Source organism: Rhinatrema bivittatum, chromosome 11 (assembly GCF_901001135.1).
Source record: "Rhinatrema bivittatum chromosome 11, aRhiBiv1.1, whole genome shotgun sequence".
In the NCBI taxonomy this organism is placed as follows: Eukaryota; Metazoa; Chordata; class Amphibia; order Gymnophiona; family Rhinatrematidae; genus Rhinatrema; species Rhinatrema bivittatum.
The window spans coordinates 80,196,795-80,214,932 of NC_042625.1; the positions used below are offsets into that span (position 1 = coordinate 80,196,795).

General features: G+C 46.2%; 1 protein-coding gene across 5 annotated transcripts in view; it reads right to left on the reverse strand.

Annotated features, from left to right (window-relative positions):
* Window positions 1–934: 934 nt before the first annotated feature.
* Window positions 935–18,138, reverse strand: part of HNRNPL (heterogeneous nuclear ribonucleoprotein L) — a 36,525-nt gene continuing 19,321 nt past the window's right edge. For all 5 annotated transcript variants that reach the window (XM_029571559.1, XM_029571558.1, XM_029571557.1 and 2 more), the window contains exons 8-13: window positions 11,672–11,946; window positions 6,215–6,336; window positions 5,797–5,998; window positions 5,437–5,494; window positions 1,430–1,525; window positions 935–1,207 (exon numbers count right to left, since the gene is read on the reverse strand). In XM_029571559.1, the coding sequence (XP_029427419.1) occupies window positions 1,149–1,207; window positions 1,430–1,525; window positions 5,437–5,494; window positions 5,797–5,998; window positions 6,215–6,336; window positions 11,672–11,946 (812 nt within the window). In that variant the 3' untranslated portion in view covers window positions 935–1,148. The remainder of the gene's footprint in view (window positions 1,208–1,429; window positions 1,526–5,436; window positions 5,495–5,796; window positions 5,999–6,214; window positions 6,337–11,671; window positions 11,947–18,138) is intronic.

An 18,138-nucleotide genomic window follows, 5' to 3' on the forward strand; every position in this document is an offset into this window, starting at 1 on the left:
CCTGACTTTGACAGTCCGGGGTACTGATATGCAGACAATAGGGAAAATGCACAGGTCTGCTTCTACAGCCAAGTTCAAAAACATAGCATGTTCAAGCAGCATTATCTGAATTAATGCCCCATAAAAATGCTGCTAGCAGTGATTTCGTTATGGGTTGTCAGTTGCTTGGTTTTGATTATAAATATTACCACCCTTAATATAAGGCTTTTGGGGGGACGGACCTGCATGGAGCAGTTACTAGCACAAGAAGCCTGATGTGTAGACTTGATGAACCATTTGGTTTTTTTCTGCTGTTACTGCTATCTTACTATGTTCTAACATCCAACCTGGTTCATATATATATATTTTTTTTTTTTTGTGTTCATCCATTTGGTTGCTTATAGTAACTGTTGGCTGGAAGTTCTAAATGATTAAAAAAAAAAAAAAATGGAGACTAGAAATTATCCTGGTGTCAAGCATTTAATATTGTTAATATTGTTTCTAAAAAGTTGCAGCCTTGGAAAGTTTTTCTTTTGGGCTGTACAAAAAAATAATTTACTGTATACCTGTCTTACGTTTACCATATGCAACCATTGTGTTTATCATATGAGCCATCAGCGACCCAATTATCCCTTTTAATCACTATTTTCTATTCCTACTTTTTGGCCACCTTGTGCCCAGAAGAGAAACCCAATCTAAAATCGGTTTTGTTCTAAAAAAAAAAAAAAGGGAAGCCAAGTTACTGTACAATTCAAACAAGGCTATAAGATGTTATGGGAGTGCAAATTCCACCAAAAATGAAAGCAGCTTTGGTAATCGTTCACAGCTCACAAGTTACAAAAGTAGTAACATCTGGTCCCCCAAGTTTCAATTTCCAGCAGTTTCCTACATGTTGTGGCAGAGCTACAAAAGGATATTGTATTACTAAATGCTAATAATGTTAAACAACATTTTATTTTCAAACAAACAGTTTTATTGAAATACTGTTACAGGCAGCACATGTATGAACAAATACATATACAACACATTTAAAAACTTCTCGGGGAGCACCTGTGCGTTACCTAACAAAAGAAAAACTGCCTATGGCTACTAAACTGTGGCATTAAAAAAAGGAATAAAGTCATGAACCACCTGGCAGGAATGCTAGTCATCCATTCATCTGTTGCCAGTTATGACGCATGTTGAGTAGTAGAGAAACAGAGTTTCAGAGTGTATGGATATGGACCATCTATGGGAAGGGGAAAAAGAAAAAAAGAGGCATATTAATCTTCAAATTTAAAATTAGTGATATTTTAATTTCTATAAATTGAATGTCACTCCTTTAAAGATAAACTTCTCTAAATGAATAGCATAACTGCTATAGAATACACTGCTCGCGCTACAAATTTCACAGTTATCCTGAAGTAAAAATATTCCATGTTGTCATTCCTTCTTTTAAATACAAACTTACTTGGATTTTTCATCTGGAAATGATTCAGTAAGCTCAAGGTTTCTAAAGCATCATTTTTCGAATCCCATTCCAACAATCCAGAGGAACTTCTTTCACCTAGAGAGAGGAACAGGACATTTCAACTAAGCAAAAGGAATATGGAACAGTTTAAAAAAAACCCCAAAAAAACCACACACACACCCACTGTAACAGAACAAAACAGGAGAGGCCACACTGGGATTGAGATTCCATTCTAATTTGTTTATTCTGCCTTTCATGGTCTGTTTGCAAAAAGGAAAATTAGTTTCTTACCTGATAATTTTCTTTCCTGTAGTACCATGAATCAGTCTAGACTGCTGGGTTTTGCCCCACCCCCCCCCCCCTCTAGCAGATAGAGACAGATGTTTTAAAAAGAAAGCTCCGCCTTCTATAGGAGAGTGCCACCTACAGTCCGCCAGTATTTCATAATGACAAAGCAAGATAGCTCCCATAAGATATCATAACTATATACACTAACTCCTGAACCAGAAAAGGGAATTTTACCACCGGGTCACTGAACCCCAGTAAGATCGGAACCTATAGAACCACACGGAAAGTAAGGAACAAGGAAAATTCAAAGACCTGCAGGAAAAAAATAGGAAAGCGAGCAGACTCTCCCCCACTTGAAACATTGACAGGGCGAGCCTCTGATCCGTGGTACTACCGGAACGAAAATTATCAGGTAAGAAACTAATTTTCCTTTCCCTGTACGTTCCCGGATCAGTCCAGACTGCTGGGATGTACCATAACTGTTCTTACCCGGGGTGGGATCCAGAGAGGCCTGCTCGGAGCACACCTTCTCCGAATCCTCCCGAATCTGCAGCCTGCACATCCAATCTGTAATGCCACGTGAAAGTATGCAGTGACTTCCACATTGCCGCCCTACAGTTCTCCTGGGGAGAAACGAAATGAGACTCCACCAAGGACGCTGCTTGCGACCTAGTAGAATAAGCCTGGAGGCCAACTGGAAGAACTCGGCCCTGTAGCAATAAGAGGAGCTGATAGCCTCTTTCCTCCAACAGGTAATGGTAGCTTTTGAAGTCATGTGGCCCCGTCGAGGACCTTTCCAGAGCACAAAGGTCACACATGAATTTCGGACATGCGAAACTCATGTGTGACCTCCAATTAGCATAGTAGTGCTCTACGAACATCCAGCTTCTGCAAATTGCGGGACAGAGGATCCGAACAGTCCAGATCCCCAAAGGCTGGCAGCTCCACCGATTGATTGACATGAAAAGAAGATACTACCTTCAGCAGAAAGAAAGAACCATCCGGATGGAAACACCCGAATTGGCGATCCTCAAAAAAGGTTCCTGGCAAGAAAGAGCTTGGAGTTCTGACACTCATCGAGCTAGAGTGATAGCAACGAGAAAAATCACCTTCAACGTAAGATCCTTCAGGGTTGTCCGCTTTAAAAGGCTCAAAAGGCACCTCACACAAAGCTGAAAGCTGGTGAAGTGGAGGATGTAAATGTTTAGCTGCCCAAAGGAGCTGCGCTATGTCTGGATGCGCCAAGGTTCCACCCTGCACAAACAACCAAGGGCTGCTACCTGTACACGTAAGGAACTACACGATAAGCCCATGGACAGCCCCTTTTGCAGAAAACACAAAACATCGGATACTGAAGCCCGGGTTGGAGAAACGTCTCGATCAAGACACCAGGCGTCAAAAACCTTCCAAACCTGAACGTACGCAAGATTAGTGGACGTTTTGTGCGAACGGAGAAGAGTAGTCACTACCGCATGAGAATAACCCTTGGCACTTAGGTGGCACCGTTCAAAAGCCATGCCGCTAGACAGAAGTGATCGGCTTCTTCCAAACAAACAGGTCCTTGGTAAAGTAAATCTGGGATTCCTGGAAACCGTATCGGACCTGCCACTGCCGCGAGATTGAGGAGCTCTGCGAACCAAGAACGTCTCGGCCATTCCGGTGCTACCAGAATCACTGGCACTGAATGATGCTCTATCCGGCGGAGCACTCTGCCGATTAACGGCCAGGGTGGAAATACGTACAGAAGAACGTCGATGAGCCAGGGAAGAGCCAGAGCATCTACTCCTTCCGCTCCCGGCGGCAGGAGTAGAACCTTGGAGCTTTGGCATTCCGAAAAGTCGTCATGAGATCCATGCTAGATATATGCGTTGAAAGGCGTCCTCTGACAATTCCCATTCTCCGGGATTGAGATGGTGTCGACTGAGAAAATCCGCTTGGACGTTGTCCACGCCGGCAATATGAGACGCTGCAATGCTGATCAAGTGAAGTTCCGTCCAGCTGAACAACTGAGCCGCTTCCTTCGCCAAAGGATGACTCCTGGTTCCGCCTTGGCGGTTGATGTAAGCTACCGTGGTCACATTGTCCGACAATACCCGGACTGCCCTCCCCTGTAGAAGAGGACTGAAGGCTTGTAACGTTAACCGTACTGCCCGGGTCTCCAACCGATTTATCGACCACAGAGACTCCTCGGGAGACCATAAGCCCTGCACGGACTTCCTCTGGCACACCGCTCCTCAGCCAGAGAGACTGGCATCCGTGGTGACCACTGTCCATTCGGGAAACTCCAGGGGAACTCCCCTGGATAGACTGTCCATCTCCAGCCACCACGCTAGGCTGTTTCTTGCCACTTGCATAAGTGGCAATGGAAGAAAAAACAGTTCGGATACTGGGTTCCAACGGGACAGTAACCCGTACTGCAAGGGCAGCATATGAGCAAATGCCCATGGCACCAGCTCTAAAGTCAACACCATGGACCCAAGAACCTGTAAATATTCTCGAACCCTGGGAGAAGTTTGGAGTAATGGGCTCCGCACCTGAGCTTGTAACTTGATGATGCGGTCCGTGGTGAGAAACTCGGCCCCACTGAGTATCGAAGAGCTCCCAAATACTCCAAGGACAGAGGGTACGAGCTTGATCGTGGGGAGATTCACCACCCAGTCCAGCGACCGTAGAGACTGCAGTACTCCGTGAATCGCATCTTTGGTTAAGGCTTCCGACTTTGTGGAAATCACAGCCAGCCAGTCGTCCAAATAGGGATGAACCAGAAGACCTCTCTGGAGATGAGCTGCCACCACCAACACTTTGGTGAAAGTCCGGGGCACAGTCGCCAGACCAAAGGGTAGAGCCCGAAACTGAAAATGCTGTCCCAGGATGCAGAACCGCAGAAACCTTGGGTGGTCCTGACGGATCCCTATATGGAAGTAAGCCTCCGTTAGATCCAGCGAAGCTAGGAATTCTCCCTGCCTTACCGAGGTAATGACCGACTGGAGAGTCTCTATGCGAAATTGTGGGATGTTTAGACACTTGTTCACTTCCTTGAAGTCTAGGATGGTAAAGTAAAGAAAAATACTTCAAAAAAAATTTTTTTTTTTAAAAGGCGAAAATAGCCTACCGTGGTCCAGGGTGCTGATCTTTATGGTGGAGTGAGCCGGGCTCCCCAGTATCACACCCACGCTGCCTCAATTGATAGTTAGGGTCCTCAACCCCTGTCGCCAGCTGCCTCTGACCAGCAGGGAATGGCCCTCTCAGAGGCTAACAACCCTCTAGGAGGCAGACCACAGGAATTTTTTTTTTTTTTTTAAAGTAATTTTAAAGAGACAAACTCTTAAACTAGAAAAGTACATAGAGAACTCTCACTAACTATACTAATCTAACCCAAAATAAAGACTGACCAGACTGTAGGTTTTGTACCTCCACCATCTGCTAGAGACAGAGAAATACTGGCAGACTGTAGGTGGCACTCTCCTATATAAGGCGGAGCTTTGTTTTTAGAACATCTCTTTCTTTCTGCTGGGGGGGCAAAACCCAGCAGTCTGGACTGATCCAGGTATGTACAGGGAACTGGATCTTTGCTACTCCAGGTCAGGATAGAAAGGCTTACAAAGCACAGCAGGACTGATTGGCTTTTACAGAGAGGTAAGTAATCATTCCTTAAGTCTTGAGGTTTGAGTTAGCCATAACTATGTCCACTAAAATGGGAAAACAAGTGCACCACTTACTTTTTCCTGAAAACACTTTCACAGAACTTGGCTTCTTCACACCCAGTTCTTCACAAATCTGTGGGGTAAAAAATAAATCAAAAAGGCAAAACAAATAAAAGGCCCGCAACACACAGAACCAAAAGCAGCTGTACCTTTTTCAGAAATGTTCCAACCACAACAGAAAAACAAAATCCAGCAACAAGAGCATGGCCTCATTTTCTGCCTCCCTAAATTATCAATAACAGAACCAGCACCACAAATCCACCCAGGCATCCAGCAGCAGCAGCCACTAAAGTAGCAGAAGTAAACAATTAAACAGCCGCAGAAAGCAGAACCTCCATCTCCACACAACAATCCCCCATAAGTTTATACACAGACCTCATAGAAGTTGTCCTCTGTCACTTCTGGGGGAGCATTGAAGAAATGAAGAACATTGCTGGGATGCTGGATCCTGTTCTTGGCAGCTTGCTCAGGGGAGGAGAATCTGTTGTTGCGGGAACCACCAAAGTCCTTGAAACTGCATGAGCCGTCTTCCAGCCCGTATGACTGACCAGGCATTATTGCTTGCTGCTTGGAAACGCTATTGGGGGGGGACGGGGGGGACGGGACGGGGGGGACATAACAAAAACTATTGCTACCCACTATTCTCTAGATCAAATGTTACAGACACTTCCGCATACATTGGTGGCAGACACTTCAGCATACATTGGAATTAAACCATTTCTGATTTTGTGCCTTAGCTTTGAATTTCATGAAAGCAGGATTGGGTAACTAATATCACTGGAAAGGTACTCACCATACATTCAGCTTCTGGCCAAACATAAAGCTGTTGTTCAGATTGGTAATGGCACGATCCACAGAGTAACCATCTGCCATCTCTACCATAGCAGCACCAGGTTTGCTCTTCATAAACTTGACCTGTAAAGATTCAAAGGAAAAAAAAAAAAATCACCCTGCTTAAGTTCAAATTGTTCTGTATTTTAGACTCTAGTCTAGTGTCTACTTACAGAACTACTTTAAAATCGAAACAAGAAATTAGTTCTTACCTGATAATTTCCTTTACTTAAGTCCAGCCAGACCAGTCCAAACCCATGGCTTATGTCCACCAACCAGCAGATGGAGGAAGAGATGAACAAACTTGCTAAGGACACACCTTAAAATAGGCCTCCATGCTACCCTCAGTTTTTTTTACAGGATACTGGCAGCCTAACATACTAAAAATAAAACTTCCCCCAAACCAGAGGATTTCTAAGGGAGAAAAAATGAACATACCAATAAAACACAATTAGAATAAACCAAAAATATGAATATCCCCTAACCTTATCCACTCAAGGTGTCAATTAAATTACATTGAAATCTTTATTAATTTTTGAAGATGATACAAGACATCAAAATTGAACAACTCAGGAACATTGGTGGACTCTTACCAGTGCACCTATTCCTCCAAGTGTCTCTTCACTCTCCCCAAGCAGCACCCCTCCACGCCACTCCCTAGCAAGACCCCAATAGCTTACATAATACACTCACTAACCTACAAAAGGAACAGTCGCAATATCCTCTCAAAAGTTATTCAAGATTTCACTTCGAACCTCATGGGATAACGAGTGAATATAAAACTCCCAAATTCATAAAAAGGACTTCAGTAAATTTTGTTCAACTTATCTCTCAAATACAATATGCAATGCACCAGGTTTCTCTACTGGGTTAAGATGGGAGGATAGTCTTTCATCCAACACTGCAAAATAACTTTACCAAGCAACATTTTTTGCAACCAAAAGTCTCAAAGGTTTTTGGCCAGTAGCAATGCCTGCTAAGAGATCAAAAATCAGTACCCTTGGGCACAAAGGCAACCATATTTTTGTCATTATGAACATATGTAATTTCCCACTAGAAAGTAGCAATACATAAGCACTCCCAAAATTGGTGTCTTAACGTTCCTGGGTTGGATTTACACAATGGAGAAATCACTTACCTGATAATTTCTTTTTCCTTAGTCTAGACAGATGGACTCAAGGGTTTATGCTCCCCTGCCAGCAGATAGAGACAGAGGTTTCAAAGCTGACATCACCCTAGATATGCGGGTTCGACTCTAGATACACCTCTGCAGTGACTTCAGCCCTTCAGTATTCTCTTCAAAAGCCACTGTGGACACACTATCGAAAAAGCTTGATTAAAAACGGATAACTATAAACTGTACTCAAATCAACCAAACACTGAACCCCAGTAAGATTATAGATGCCCTGATCTAGGGACTGGATGACAGCTTACTTGTAATCTCTTGGAATAGATATTCACTCCATGGAAGAATCCTTAGCACCATTCTTGGGCAGCCATGGGTGGGATGCTGAGTCCATCTGTCTACACTAAGGAAAACAAAATTATTAGGCAAGTAATTTCTCCATTTCCTAGCATGTAGCTAGGAGCAATCGGATGTACAAAAGCTACTCCTGATTGGGGAGGGAGGCTGCCCACAGTCAGTTTATCACCACCCTTGCAAAGACTGCGCCCTTCCAGGCCTGAATGTCCAGGTGATAAAACCTGGAGAAGGTGTGCAAGGTGGACCATGTCACTGCTCAGCAGCTGTCTATGGGAGACAGCAGTCTAGCTTCCGACCATAGGATTGCCTGAGCCCTAGTGGAATGATCTTTAACCTGAAGGGGTAATGGCTTTTCTGCCTCCACACAGGCTCCTGTGACCACCTCCTTAATCCAGCGAGCTATGGTAGCCCGCAAAGCTGGTTCGCCCTGCTTCCTCCACCGTGAAGGAGGAACAAGCAGGCCTGTCTTTTGGACCAGTTGTGAAACTTCCAGATACAGCAACAAAAGCCTGGCATTCAAATGGCGCAGGCGGTATTCTTCCGCGTCCTTGTTCTTATCTAGGGATGGCAACTAAATTGACCGACACACATATATAGCAGTGCCCAAAGCTTTGTTCTCTGACTCCATCTGCTGGTAGGGATACACAACCCACTTCCTCTGGACTATCTGTGGTATTAAAGGAACGAAAATTAGCAGGTAAGAGCCAATTTTCATTTTAGCAGGGCCTTCCTGCTAAAATGAAAATTGCACAGTCTTTCTACACCTGTTAACGATGAAGACTGTATGCTTGATGGCAATATACTCAGTTTGTCGCATCTCTGAACTATAGGCACTGTCATGTCCGGAACCGTTCCTCTGGATGACTATAGGAGCGTAACAGCTTCATACCGTTCCATCCTTCTTGCCCAAGGTAGTCTTGGAGTTACATTTGAACACACACACACACACACAAAAGAGTGCCACCTCTGCAGTCCCTCAGTATTGTCCTGTACCCAAGCTCATGCTAATAGAACTAAAGAGCCAAGGGGTAGCAACCAATAAAACCCTGACTACCCCTATCCCCTAAACAAAAAGTAAACCAAATCAACCGTGCCTAACTGCTCCATCAATCCGTTCTGCAAAAAGGAGCTTCATGAAATGCTTCAGGACACATTATCAGCCAACGGTAGCCAACACAGTCTTTCAGAATCTGAAATAAGGGGTGGGCCTCTGGACTGATCTGTGGTATTATAGGAACGAAAATTAGCAGGTTAAGAACCAATTTTCACTTCCTGAACATACCCACATCAGTCCAGAGAAGTGGGATGTACCCAAGCCACCTTACACTGGACGGGCCCCCGAAAAACGATTCAGACGACGCCTTGATGTCCAACCGATAATGCTTAGTGAAAGTGTGAATAGAAGACCACACCGCCACCCTACAGATCTCCTGAGGCAACAAGAGCCGACACTCTGCCCAGGAAGTAGCTTGGGCTCTAGTGGAGTGAGCCCTGAGACCCAATGGAACTTGCCGTCCACGGGCTATGTACGCCGAACAAATGGCTTCTTTAATCCGAGAAATGGTCGCTTTAGATGCTTTTTCTCCTTTCTTGGGTCCCCCAAAAAGAACGAACATATGGTCAGAACTCAGAAGTCATTGGTAACCTCCAGCTACCGCAGTAAGGCTCGTCGCACGTCCAAAAGATGAAGGTCCCTGTCCCGAGAAGAGTCTCGAGACCAATGTGGAAACCCAGGCAGCTCCACTGACTGATTTACGTGAAAGGACGAAACCACCTTAGGGACGAAGGACAGGACCGTACGCAAAGACACCCAATCCGCCAAAATAGATCCCAACATGACAGCGCCTGTAGCTCTGAAATCCGATGAGCCGAGCAAATGACCACCAGAAACAGTCTTCAAAGTCAGATCCTTCAGAGAGGATCCGCTAAGAAGTTCAAAAGGAGCACCGCAACTAAATTCAGGTTCCAATCCGGGCATACTGGGCAGACGGGAGGCCGCAAATGTTTGACCCCTTTAAAAAAAAACTAGTAATATCTGGGTGCGCTGCCAAGTAACAGCCGTTGAACCGTCCCCTCAAGGCCCCCAGGGCCGCAACCTGTACCCGAAGGGAATTAAACGCTAGACCCTTAGTAAGCCCCTGCTGAAGAAAGTCAAGTATCCGAGGAACCTCGACTGATAATGGGTCGCAGGCCTGCTGACTACACCACGACTCAAAGAGCTTCCAGACTCACACAAACCACAGATGTGGCTGGGCGTCGCACCTGCAGAAGAGTGGAAATGACCTGCTCGGAATAGCCCTTCAAGCGTAAACGTCGCCTCTCAAAAGCCAAGCTGCGAGAAAGAAGTGATCCTCCTGATCCGAAAATATGGGCCCCTGGTGGGGCAGACACAGTAGATGAGCCAGCTGCAATGGGCCTTCGAGAGCCAGACGCATGAGGTCTGCGAACCAAGGACGCATGGCCACTCCGGCGCCACTAGGACCACCCGGGCCCGGGTGAAGTTCTATGCGGCGAAGAAGTCAACCTATGAGTGGCCAGGGAAGGAAGGCATACAGGAGAATTCCAGTGGGCCGGGGCACACGAGAACATCGATGCCCACCAAGCCCTGCTCTCTTAGACAACTGAAGAAACGTTCAGTCTTCGCATTTGCCCACGTTGCTATTAGGTCCATCTGAGGTACTCCCCATCTGGCGCAAATGCGGTTCCACATGTCGGCAGACAGTTCCCATTCTCTCCTGGATCAAGTTGCTGTCTGCTGAGAAAGTCCGCTTGAACATTTTCTACCCCCGCGACATGCGAGGCGGCAGTGCCCGCGAGATGACGTCCCGCCCAGGTGAACAGAAGTGCTTCTAGTGCCACAGCGGGACTTCGTGTCCCGCCTTGCCAGTTGAGGTACGCCGTCATCGCATTGTTGGAGGGCTGAGGTCACTGCAGGGATATATCTAGGGTGACATCAACTTTGAAATCTGACTCCATTGCCATCTGCTGGCAGTGGAGCTAACCCATTGGTCCTGAGTTTCAACTGATGTTGGAAAAAAACAAAACAAAACAAAACATAAAAACCATACAACTGAACATTAGTGCTGGAAACTTCTATTTCTGGTTTCCTGTTCAGAAAGAAAGGTGCAAGACCTAAAAGACAATGGCTAACGGCAGCCCATAGGATTTGTTTTCCTTGAAGTATATTTGTAAAGACAATTTGGGATAACAAATATCCAAGTCCCCCTGAGGAAGCTTGTTTGCAGTGGCTGAAACAAGGACCTTGTTGGGGCTAGACTGTGGCTTGTGATTGCATTTATGGTGTTTGTTTCTTCAAGTTTAGAAGAAGGATACCTTCATTTTTTCCACTGGAGGATTCAATGATTGGCAAATGTGAACTCAGCATTCTATTATGCATCCTTTGGAAAATGCTTATAGACAAGTTTTGAATACGGATGTGTAAATGTTTAAAGCTATTAATGCACCACTTCATTGCTAAAAGCTAGTGTAATTAGAATTACAGTATCATTGGGTTCTTAACCATTGCATTGTTATTTCTGTACAAGTGTTATGGTTAACATTAAGAAAATTAGGCTGTGGATTTTATGGACTGGTTGATAGTGTTTGGTTTTTAAGCAATATTTTTAATATACATTTATATTCTGCTGCTCCTAAAAGCTTATCCTCAGCAGATTACACTAACACCACACACACCATATACATAACCATTCAGATCATTGCAATATCAAAACTTTCATTACAAATAAACAAACTGTCACTCTATATGGTACAACCATATCTAACTTCGTATGAGAGCCTGACCTGAATAAACTTGCAAACCTTGAATCATTCCAATCCATAGGACATCTGCACTTTCACTATTTAATCACCATTTAATCTACATGCACCTATATTTAGGACAATTTTGACAGCAACCACTCTAGCCTTTTTACTTACCTTTTCAACATTTCCGTAGAGACAGAAGACATTGAAAACTCTATCACAATTCATCTTGGACTGATCTAAGCCATACACCATAAGAACAGGGCTATCAGCCTGGGGTCCATACTCTGGTGGTGGAGGGGGTGGAGGATGTCCATACTGAGGTGTGTAACGGTTAGGACCCCGACGGGGGCCTCCAACAGGAGGACCCATCCTTCTTCCCTCATAGTGGGGGGGAGGTGGGCCATATCCCTCATCATGATAGTGGCCATATCCACCATGAGGCCCTCCTGGGAACAAAGAAGATTTAACACATAAATGCAGTAACACTGCCTACTAACCAGAAAAGGAAAAAAATCAGTTTAATTATAGTTCACAAATATGAAACATAATGGTGAATGAATTGTGTGTTCATTTCCTTTATCTCAGCCCTCTAAAGAGCTCACTAGCTCTCTGTTCAGACTGGAGGAAAGAATGCAATACAACTTGGCAATACACAGAATAAATTACAGTTGGCTGGCTTACAGGGTGGAAAAATTGTGTTAAAAGAAATCTTAGCCAGCCAAAAATTTAAGACCATGGGATTTTACATTTCTGCCCTTTGCAGAAGGACCTTGCAAGACTGGAAGATTGTGATTCCAAATTGCAGATGAAATTTAATGTGGTCAAGTGCAAGGTGTTGCATATAAGGAAAAATATGCCCTTGCTGTAGTTACACAATGTTAAATATTAGGAGCTACCACCCAGAAAAAAAAAATAAATAAATCTAGGCATCATAGTGGATAACTTTGAAATCGTCGGCTCAAGTGTGCTGCAGCAGTCAAAAAGCAAACAATGTTAGGAATTATTAGGAATGGAATGGTTAATAAAACAGAAAATGTCATAATGCCTTTATAAAATCGCTCCATGGTGAGACTGCACTTTGAATATTGTGTACAATTCTGGTCACCACACCTCAAAAAAAAGATATAATTGCGATGGAGAAGTTACGAAGAAGGGCAACCAAAATGATAAAGGGGATGGAACTCCCCTATGAGGAAAGGCTGAAGAGGTTAGGGCTGTTCAGCTTGGAGAAGAGATGGCTGAGGTCTTTAAAGTCATAAGGTCTCTAACAAGTAGATGCGAACTGGTTACACTTTCGGATAATAGAAGGACTAGGGGGCACTCCATGAAGTTAGCAAGTAGCCCATTTAAGACCAATCGGAGAAAATTCTCTCACTCAACACACAATTAAGCTCAGGAATTTGTTGCCAGAGGATGTGGTTAGGGCAGTTAGTGTAGCTGGGTTCCAAAAAAGGTTTGGATAAGTTCTTGGAGAAGTCCATTAATTGCTATTAATCAAGCTGACTTAGGGAATGGCCTCTGCTATTACTGGCATCAGTAGCATGGGATCTTCTTGGTGTTTGGGTACTTGCCAGGTTCTTGTGGCCTGGTTTGGCCTCTGTTAGAAGAAGGATGCTGGACTTGATGGACCCTTGGTCTGACCCAGCATGGCAATTTCTTATGTTCTTAGTGCATGGCATTGTGGATATCCTTAAAAACCTGGCCTGTTTGTGGCTCTCAAGGACTGCAATTGGCCACCCCTGCGATAAAGAGTTCTTTTGGTAAAGAACTTCTACTTGCACAAGGTTATTTTTAGAAGGCTTTTCTGCCACGGTATTTTTAATTAGAACTTAATAGGTACATATTCGTTCCAGACATGACAGCGCCTGTAGTTCAGAGATGTGACGAGTTGAGTACATAGTCACCAAGACAGTTGTGTTAACAGGCTTAGCAACAGACTGCACAGTGGCCTAAAGGAAGATCCTACTAGAAAGTCCAATACTAGATTGGAGGTTCCATTGGGGGACCGGCCACTTTAAGGGTAGTTGGAGGGGTTTAACCCCTTAGGAAACAGGTCAAGTCTGGATGCGCCGACAGGCGGGCCCCGTAGCAGGTGAAGGCCGCCCCTTGGACCTTCAAGGAGTTGAAGGACAATCCTTTTTTCAGGCCATTCTGTAAAAATTCTAGAATCATGGGGATCTTGGCCAAGCGCAGTGGCACCCCGCGTTCCTCGCACCAGGTCTCAAATATTCTCCAGATCCGTACGTACGCCAGGGATGTTGAGAATTTCTGCTCATGAAACAAGGTGATTAAGGCCGCCAAATATCCTCGCTTCATCAGGCATGCCCTCTTAAGGGCCAGACCATAAGAGAGAATAAAGTTGGGTCCTTATGAAGAATTGGGCTTTGCTGGAGAAGGTCCCTGTGCTGGGGGAGGCAAAGGGAGCTCTCCACGAGAAGCCTCCGCATGTCTGCATACCACGGGCATCTGGGCCAATCCGGGACCACCAGAACTAATCCTCTGCGGTGTTCGATCTTGCGGATGATATTGCCCAATAGAGGCCTCGGAGGGAAGGTGCACAGTACGTCTTCCTCGGGCCAGGTCTGGACGAGGGAGACGATCCCTTCGGAGTGCTGATCTTGTCTGCAATTGAAGAATCTGAGAACCTTTGCATTGTGAGATGTAGCCAGTAGGATGATGGATGGGAGGCCCCAGAGATCTACTAGAAGCTGGAAGGCTCTGGTTGACAACATCCATTCCCCTAAATCCAGGCTCTCCCTGCTGAGAGAGTCTCCTTTGACGTTGTCTTTTTCCACAATGTGGGAGGCAGAGGTCACTTGTAGATTTAGCTCCGCCCATTCCATAAGGGGGGGCTTTCTCCAGAGACATTTGGTGGCTTTTGGTTCCTCCCTGGCAATTGATGTAGGCTACTGTTGTTGCACTGTCTGACATGTCGCAGATTGCCTGTCCCTGAACTGCAGGCATGCTAATCTGACCGGTCATGCTTCCAGGCAGTTTATGTTCCAGCTCGTCTCTTCCTTGATCATGGGGTTGTCAATTCCTGACAGTGAGCTCCCCACCCTCGGAGGCTTACATCAGCCATGAGGACGATCCAGTTCGGTGGGGATACTCTTACACCCTTCCAGTAGCCACCCATTGGAGCAGAGAACATACTTCCATCGGTAGGTGGAGGTGAATCGAGTAGCTTTGAGACAGTGAGTTCCAACGTGAAAGCAGGGAACATTGGAGAGGCTGCATGTGTGCCTTTGCTCACGGTACTACTTCCAGGGTTGACACCATGGGGCACATTGTGTTAATCAACCGACGTACTTGGTACATCAGTTTCCTCCTCGAGGGAGGGAGGAAGACCGACCTTGCCCTGCTTGATGTGAAACCAGACTACCAGCTACTCTAAGGACTGGGAGAGCTTGAGGCTGTTCTTGTCCATGTTCATGACCCAACCAAGTTCTTGTAGGAGGGACCTGACCATGCTGGTCACCTGGAGGCTCTCTTCCAACGACTTTGCCCGGATCAGCCAGTCATCCAAGTAAGGGTGCACCAGGATCCCTTCTTTCCTTAGTTCCACTGCCACGACCACCATAATTTTGGAGAATATTCTGGGGCGGTTGCCAGGCCTAAGGTAATGGCGGCCCAGTACCACAAAATGTAGGAAACACTGGTGTTCTTGATGGACTGGAATATGAAGTTAGGCTTCTGAGAGGTCCAGGGAAGTTAAGAACTCTCCCAGTTTCACGGCCATTATAACAGAATGGAGCATTTCCATGCGGAAGTGAATTATCCGCAGATGATAGTTGACGGTTAAGATCCAGGATGGGTCGGAATGACCCCTCTTTCTTGGGTACAATGAAAGATAGAATAATGCCCTGTATTTACTTGGGGTGTAGGTATAGGAGTTATAGCCCTCAGACAGAGGAGCCTTATCAGCATGGATTCCACTGCCAATTTTTGTGCTGGCGTGGCGAGGTGACATTAACATGTCCAAGGGATGCTGCGAAATTCCAGAGCGTATCCTTCTCATAAGATGTCCAGTACCCATTTGTCAGACGTGATTCTGACCCACCGCTGATAGAAGAGGTATAGTCGGCCCCCTATCTCCTCATCCCAAGGATGGGTCGGTCAAACTTCATTAGGAATTTTGCGTCGAACCTGAGCCAGAACCCATTCCTCTTTTTGGTTGTCGTTTCCAAAAGAACGGAGACCTTCCTGAGGGCCAAGATGACAAGTGACGATTTTCTGTAGGGTTGGAAGCGCTGCGAGCCCCTGGCTCGACCCCTCATGGGTGAGGGGCACTGCAATCTCTCTCTTATCTTCTGGTAGTAGAAGCACTGGAGATTCATCCCACTTACTGGCTAGCTTCTCCAATTTGCTTCCGAATAGGAGGGATTCCTTAAAGGGCATCTTTGAGAGGTTCGCCTTAGAGGATGCATCCGCTGGCCACCATAGCTGTCTTCTAACCACCGGAGAAAGAGAGAGAGAGAGCGACACACAAACGAGCCACCAGGGAACAGCAGGAAGCGATCTGCAGTGTCATTGTTGTCGCATCAAAGGCTTGCTTAAAGACTAATTCCAACTGCCTATCATGAGCATCCTTCAAAGCCGCTCCTCCCTCTACTGGGATAGTTGTTCGCTTCAAGACAGCGCAGACCAAGGCATCTACTTTCGAGAAATGCAGGCATTCCTTGTCCGCTGAGTCTAGAGGGTACAAGGCCTCCAAGGCCTGATCTCCCTTTAAAACTTGCTACCGGAGCATCCCATTCCAGGTCAATCAACTCCTGGATGGCTTCCAGCATCGGGAAATAGCAAAAGGCTTTCCGTAGACACACCAGAATAGTGGTATTCTTTAGCTCCGACATAGGGTCCGTGCCCTGAATTCCCAGAGTCTTCAGGGGCTGGGAGACTAGGGCCGGTAAGTCATCTCTGTGGAAAAGTCAAAGCATGGTCCGATATGGCTCCAGGTCTGGAGGGATTTCTCCATCCTCCAAAGAATCCGCATCCCTTTCGTAGTCCATGATTGTCAGGGTCCCTGTCATGGATACCCTTGGTGAGGAGAGGCATGTTGATAGGGCTGGAATAGCAAGGTCTTCCCAGCTGGGGCTCAGCCTGGGCAGGGGAAATAGCTGACTGCGCCTGAACAAAGACTTGTAAGGCCCTGAAAGAATTCCAACCAGGAAGAGGCCGCCAGGTACATATTTAGCTCAAGAGGAACCAGGGTAAGAGGCCGCTGAACTGCCCTCTCCCGGAGAGGACACAGCTCCGGAATTGCACCGGTCTGTGGTGCTACCAGACAAGGTCGTAGATGACCCATTCTCCGACTGGGAAGGGCCGGACTTGGAGAAATTCTGAGTGTCCAGCCCTCCTTCCTGGGCCTCCTCACAGTGCTGACACAGGAAGGATTCCAGGTCAGACTGGGCACCCTAATATGGCAGGCAGTACAAAGGGAGTGTTGCTTGAGCTTCTTTGCTGCCTGGGCGGTAATACTCTGTAGCTTGTGCGATCAGCTGGCTAGTGCCTCTCGAGTGCACACTGACCTGCCTTTGTGCACGTAAATCTAAGCAGCCAGTTGCACACACAGTTACGTGCACAGAGGGCCGGCCTGCACAGACAGACAATGTCACCCAAACTGCGCGCAAGATGGCACCACCGCGGCCAGCCACGTGGAGTGCCACCTAGCCTGAAGCAGAGCCTAGCCCATCAAAGGGGGGGGGGGAGGGGGCGGCGCCTCAACCCTCTCGGAAAACCCCCTTCCCTTGCCCTAACGGAACTAGAAACAATGTCGGTACGGCGCACCAAGCAAGGAGACCTGAGGAAAGCTTACTGAATCCCTTCCACGTCTCTGAATAGAAGTTCTTCACTACTTACCTGGGTTCAGCGCTTACTGGCTGAGTACAAAGACTGTCTCCAGCTGCAGGGGGAGAGGGCTTAGGCCGTCACTGCCGCACTAGGCTTCCTGCACCTGCTGCCTTTCAGCTGCTTCAGCAGCAAAGGCCATGCCAGAGGCTGGCTGCTGGACCAAGGCACACTGAGGGAATCTCAGAAATCGTCTCAGGAATTCTCAACTGGGGGAGGGACCCTTAGGTATCAACTCAGGCGAGCAGGGCTCAATCTTTCTCCCAATTTAGAGGTAAGTTTAAATTTCTTCTTCAAACTAGTGCTACGATCCTGGTACACACTGCTGCTGGTGTGGGGATAGCGTCCACATCTGCTAGGAGACTGTGAGATACTGAATAGCTGAGGTCACTGCAGGGGTATATCTAGGGTGACATCAGCTTTGAAACCTGACTCAGACTCCATCTTCTAGCAGGGGAGCACATAACCCACTGGTCCAGAGTCCATCTGGCTACACACTGGCTTACAGAGTGGAAAAATTGTGTTAAAAGAAATCTTTGCCAGCCAAAAGTTTAAGACCATGAGATTTTTTTTTTTTTTTTTTTTATTTCTGCCTTTTATTAGTGTATTTTTTAAATTGTAGGGTTTTTTGGGTTTGGGTTTTTTTTTCCACATTTTGCTTTTTCCTTCTAGGCACTATCCCCACCTCTCCCCCTCATCCAGGCACATCAATAAAGGGCAGGCAGTTCTGGCCCAGGACATTTTGTCATTGTTTTCAGTAACTGGATTTTGTTCTGGCTCAGCTGTCTAGA